General features: G+C 38.2%; 1 protein-coding gene across 1 annotated transcript in view; it reads left to right on the top strand.

Annotated features, from left to right (window-relative positions):
• Nucleotides 1-6,492, top strand: part of GPATCH2L (G-patch domain containing 2 like) — a 50,126-nt gene that overhangs the window by 10,872 nt on the left and 32,762 nt on the right. Inside the window, 1 exon segment of the mRNA XM_023762183.1 lies at nt 3,486-3,550. Within this exon segment, the coding sequence (XP_023617951.1) occupies nt 3,486-3,550 (65 nt within the window).

Here is a 6,492-nt window from a genome sequence, read left to right as displayed (position 1 = left end):
ATGTATATATATATATATATATATATATATATATTCAGAGAGAAAGGGAAAGAGAGAGAGAGACAGAAACTTTAAGGATGAGAGAGAATCACCAATGAGAATCACCGATCGGCTGCCTCCTGCACTGCCCCGCAACCTGGGCACGTGTCACCCCCCCAACTGGAATCGAACCCAGGATCCTTCAGTCTGCAGGCCCAATTCTCTATTCACTGAGCCAAACTGGCCAGGGCTGTACTACTGCTTTTTTATCTACTAATCTATTGATGGACAGCTTGGTTATTGTAAAGAATACTGCGATGAGCGTAGGGATGCATATATTCTTTCGAATTTTAGTTTCTTCAGATATATACCCAGAAGTGGAATTACTGAGTCATAAAGCACTTCTATTTTTAATTTTTTGAGTAACCTCCATATTGTTCTCCAAAGTGGCTGTACCAGTCTGTATTCCTACAAGTGCATTAGGGTTCCCTTTTCTTCATATCCTTACCAACACTTGTTTGTTGATTTATTGATGATAATCATTCTGACAGGTATGAGATGAGCGCTCATTGCATTTTTAATGTGCATTTCTCTGATGATTAGTGATGTTGAGCATCTTTTCATATGTCTATTGGCCATCTGTATGTACTCTTTGGAGATGATTTTATTTTAAAATCATAATCTCTGAGCCATAAATGAAGGAAGGCTGCAGGACTGGACAACTGTGGCCTATGACTTGGAAGGGGAAATATTTGGTTCTACTTTATAGCTAGCACTACATTTTGCATGTTGTATCCTAGTGTTTATATGCAAATATGCCATGAACTTCCTGGTATTTTTCTTTTTGGTAAATTATACTATAAAGAAATTTCTTACATATTATTAGATTTCTACAATACAAGTGCTTCTGAGGGGATAGATTTAGCAGATGCTATCAAATGGAATAGTCCTTTCCAGATACTGGTGGAATGATGATACTTTTATGTAATAAGTGTTCTGCAAGACATAAGTCATTTTCCTGGTAAAGAAAATACCTCCTTTGATCATAACCTTAAAACCCTGGTGATAGTCCTATATGATATCATTACCATTACTCTAATTAACTGCATATAGAAATTTATAGAAGAGATTAATGCAAGCTAATCTTTCAAGAACAGCGAGTCTCCTTAAATGCTGTTGACAAAAGTAGAAAATATACAGTGACAGGAAGGTTTTAGGTTACCAACACCTTTCTTCACCCAACATCTTTCTTTGAGCTTGTCTCCTTTATTTAGAATATGAGGAGAGAATGAAATCCATGGAAAAAAAGGACTAAGGAAGCACTGTATCTTGTACTTAGCAGTGGTTGGGCAAGAATAGAGAAAAGAATTGATAGATTTTGTAATAAAGCAACAGTTTTAATTTTTTAATTGGAAATATTTAAACAGAGGGGACCACAGACATTGCAGAGTTGAACTTGTAATACATGTAGAGCAGGGATCAGCAAGCTTCCGCTGTAAAGAGCCAGATAGTAAATAGTTTAGGGCTTTGTGGGCAGTTTGTTCTCCGTTGCAACTACTCAACTTTGTATTTGTGGTGTGAAAGAAGACATAGACCATATATAAATGAATGAGTGTGGCTGTATTCCAATAAAACTGTATTTATGAACACTGAAGTTTGGATTTCATATCATTTCCACATCTCACACGATGTTCTTTTGACAACCCTGCCCCACAGGTATATAAAACTAAAAACCAAACAAAAGTAGGTAACTGGCTGTTGTTTGCTAACCCCTAAGTCTCGGTTAGTGCTACTGCTAGCCAATAAAGAATATAACACGATGGTAGAACAGAATATCTGTCCCATGGCCCACCCTCCTTCATATCAAGAGGAGTTAAAAATATAAAATTTGCTTTATTTTCGAGGTAAAATAACAATAAAGTAGTAATATGATAGGATGTGTATGTAGTTAAGACTCAATGGAGTTAGGCCAGTAATATTTTTAGGAATTTGCTAAAAATACAAAAACAAAGCCAGTAAAGTAAGTTCAGCAGCACAGTTCTTTGAACTGAGAAGTAGGAAGAATGCAGTAGTCTGTGAGGATGTCTTTTGGATTTAACTGCAGAATCTTTGAAAATTAATCTTTGAAGATTCTAAATCCATCAGAATCCAGTGGTATAGTTTTGTAAGACATTTCTTACAATGACACCTGAGAATGTTCCCACAATAAAATAAAATGAAAGGACCTTTAAAGAAACTGGATATGTTTTATTGGTTCTTGCTGCAACAAATCTCTTAGGTCTATTATTCAGAGACAAGCTTAAGTGAGGAGAGCATTGCTACTTAATTTACTCAACATTTTTAGGATTTAGTATTGCCAAAATATTTGGAAGTATTGCAAAATACAAAATATTTTCAGATTTTTGGTCCAGTAATGTAGGTTGGGATTTTCCCAAGCCTTATGCAGCATGGTGAAACTGTTTCTCCTTACTTTGGTTTCTTCGATCTTCTAGAGCAGTTGAAAAAAATTAACTGCCTCGGAAGGAAATACTCCCAGTCATGGAAACAGCTAATATAAAGAATAGAGAATTTTTCTTGAACCAGATAAATCAAATTTAATGATTAGATGAAAGAAATACAGCCTCAGAAGAGGCAGAATCAATTGTTAGCAATAGCTCAGAAAAAGAAACTTACTAGATGGAATTCTGTGCAGCAAATGGTTTATTTCAGCGGTTCTCAACCTGTGGGTCGCGACCCCTTTGGCGGTTGAACGACCCTTTCACAGGGGTCGCCTAAGACCATCCTGCATATCAGATACTTACATTACGATTCATAACAGTAGCAACATTACAGTTATGAAGTAGCAATAATTTTATGATTGGGTCACAACATGAGGAACTGTATTTAAAGGGCCAGAAGGTTGAGAACCACCGTTTTATTTCAATGAGTTCGAATGGAGTTTGTTTTTATATTTTTATATCTTAACTTCCTTTTTGAAAATGAGTTTTATTGTATATGCTTGATATGAAGGAAGACATTAAATTTAGAAAATAATAACTTGTCATACTGATTTCCCCACCCCTCACCCCCATTTATGGGTTTTTGCTTGCTGCTTTGTAAATGGGAGAAAACACTTGAGAGATGCTAGATGTCTTAAAGTTAGATAGCTTCATTTAAAACTGATAGTTGGTAATACTGAAAAAATAAAATTAGTTGATAAATTTGTAAATTTATGTTGTTTAATATACCACAACAGGTTGAGGTTATTTCTATGAGCCTTAATAAATAGCTTTCTAATGCTAAACTAACAAAGTGGCTTCAGATATTTTTAAAGTACTTTGAGATATAAATAAAAATTTTAGAATTCTTTTTAATAAACTTTTACCTATGACTTAACCATGGCATTTACATTTCTGATTGGCTAATGAAATTAGGGAAACTTTTGATTTGAAAACCAGAAGAACATTAGACAGTGCTTTTTATTTGGAGCTGATGTGTTCTCTTTGTTTTACTCTCTTTTTTTTCAGTGAAACCAGCAGTGTATGTAGCAGCAGTGACACAGGGCTCTTTACCAACGATGAAGGACGGCAAGGTAATCTTGATCCCAGCTTTAGGAAGATTCTAATGATTATAGGAGTGAGTCACTGAGAATATGGTGATTGTCGATAGCAGCGGTTCTCAAACTTTAGGGCATGTAAGAGCCACCTGGGGAACTGTAAAAACTGCAAATTTTCAAACTTCTAGAAATCAAATAGTTCTAGAGTTGTCCCTTTGGACTCTGCATTTTCCATAAGCACCTGGGGTGATTTTTATGCAGGTATCAGACTTTGAGAATCATTGGTCCAGGGGGATTATGGTGTCAAGAATGGGACTTTGGGAAGTTGCATTTTATTAGATATTAAATTATTCTTTCTTTCATATAGGAATAATTTATTTTTATAACCTTATTTATAAATGACCACAGTGTTCTGAATGAATATATTATAGAAAACATCTTTCTAAAGTTGAGCATAGAACACTAAATAAGGCTAATGTATATTAATTATCGGTTCTTTATTTTTACTACCTAAGCAGTAATTTGAAACTTTGTCCTTATCCTGTACACTTGCTTAGGGCCACACAAATTGTGTACCAATAAGAATTTCATATAGCTCCCTTGGACTAGTTTTCTTACTCCAAATCAGGGATTTGTAGATCTCTAAAGTTCCTTCGAGATCTGAAATCCAATGATTTTTCTCGAAGGGTTAAGTGATTGAAGGACAGAGACACAGTGGCTACATGTCTTGGTTGATACAGATAGCCTCTCTAGTAATTGAAGGAATCCTGGGACTGTGAGACTCAGGATCCAAGTCCTGATTTGGAGAGAGAAGCCATGGAGGAGGTGGTTTCTCACCCATGCCTCAGAGTAGTTATGGGCATGGATGGACTTGTTAAGCTTCCTACTATGGAAATTGTGAGTACATTTCTGTTCCTTTCTGATGCTGAGGGAGTTAGGTGTCATTTGAGATTGTGCATGTGTATATTCCCTGGTAGGTTCTGTCAGGGCCTTTATTCTTTTATCTCATACCAGGAAAGTGTGGTTGTCTGTCCATGAGTGATCTGGTGCATACTGTTCAAAATTACTAATATTTGCCCTTTTTCTTTGGTTTTACTGCAATGCTATGAAGTATCATAATGCATCTCTTAAAGGCTATGTTGTGCAATTATACAGAGGTGGAAGAGGGTGTAGACCTATTGCAATAGATTAGGTTTTGGGCCTTTGGAAAACCTTTCCACTGATAAGAAGTCTTTAGTTTATCATGAAAGATTGTGACCCCAGCTTTCTTCTTTGTCTCTCCTTGAACTTCACATATTCTGGTGATGTTTTAGATGCTTAAGAGATCTCAGCACATAGTTATGTTATTTCCTGCTTCCATGTCTGTTTATGTTGGTCTCTGCCTGAAATCTCATCCTTACTTTTCCTTGAATGGCTGGTCATCCACCAAGACACAGTTCTCCTTTTGCTTCTCTGGGACATATTTGTGGACTGCATCAGTGGGTTTTCCTGCCTTCATGGGTTTGGCCAATAGGAGGCATCAGCAGAAGAATGGAGGGAGAGAGGGAGGTGAATGAGATTGGGTGTAGTAGTCAAGTTTTTATTATGATAATACTAACAACCCCCAAATTTCAGTGTTTTTTTCACATTTATTTTTTACATTGGGACTGGGGATTAGCTGAGGTTCAATTGATCTGGCTCAGCTGGTCTTCAGGCTTCAGATTAGGTTTGTATCTATTCAGTGTATCTTATTCTGGGTACTAGGCTAAAGAAACAATGGCTGTATGACTCATAGACTTCGCATGGCAGAGAACATGAATGCCAAGTGACCAAGCCAGGCCATGCATGAATATTTACAGCTTTTGCTTAAATCACATTTGTTAATATTCTACCTAAAGCAAGTCATATGACCAAGCCCAGTGCCTGTGGGATGAGGAAGTGTTCTCTGCTTTAAGGGGAAGGCTCTGTAGAATCCCATGGCAAAAGGCATGGGTGTGTTATTCTATTACTAGAGGCCCAGTGCATGCAATTCGTGCAAGGTGTGTGTGTGTGTGTGTGTGTGTGTGTGTGTCCCCCTCAGCCCAGCCTTCACTCTCTCCAATCTGGGACCCCTCAAGGGTTGTCCGACTGCCTGTTTAGGCCCGATCCCAGTGGCAGTCGGACATCCCTCTCACATTCCAGGACTGCTGGCTCCCAACCACTTGCCTGCCTGCCTGCCTGCCTGATTGCCCCTAACTGCTTCTGCCTGCCACCCTGATCAACCCCTAACCACTCCCCTGCCAGCCTGATCGATGCCTAACTGTTCCCCTGCTGGCCCGATTGCCACTAACTGCCCTCCCTTGCCAGACTGGTCACCCTTAACTGCCCTCCCCTGCTGGCCTGGTTGCCCCCAACTGCCCTCTCCTGCAGGCCTGGTCCCCCCCAACTGCCCTCTCTTGCAGATCTGGTCCCAGCTTTCTTCTTTGTCTCTCCCTGAACTCACATATTCTGGTGATGTTTTAGATGCTTAAGAGTTCTCAGCACATAGTTATGTTATTTCCTGCTTCAGCTCTAGTAATGGTACAGACTTCTCACTGTGCTGGCTTAAGGGTGCTTCACCATCCCTTACTGGTTTCTTTCTCTTAATACTGACTACACCTTTGTAAATAGGTAGGTACTTCATTAAAGTCTCACTTATTCCATTTAAATGTGCACCTGTTTCCTGAAGGGATTCTGACTGATACTCTCAGTGTAGACACTATCTCCTAGAACCCTTTCTCTTTTCTTTTCCTGTACTTGTTGCTTTCTCACCACTTGCCATATCACATTATTGTTTATAGACGTGTGTCTTTTCCATTGAAGTTTTTCAAAGACAGGATTAAAAAAAATTATTTGCAACTACAATAGGTAACACATCGCCTGACATATAGTGAGCTCTTAATAAATAATTATTGGGAAGTGCAGTTGACAGGGAAAATTCTCCTTTTCCCCCCTGAAACAGAATCCTATATAATAAAAAC

The sequence above is a fragment of the Myotis lucifugus genome, unplaced genomic scaffold (genome assembly GCF_000147115.1).
Source record: "Myotis lucifugus unplaced genomic scaffold, Myoluc2.0 scaffold_235, whole genome shotgun sequence".
Lineage (NCBI taxonomy): Eukaryota > Metazoa > Chordata > Mammalia > Chiroptera > Vespertilionidae > Myotis > Myotis lucifugus.
Note: the sequence above shows the minus strand (reverse complement) of the source record. Positions and strands in the feature narration are given on the sequence as shown.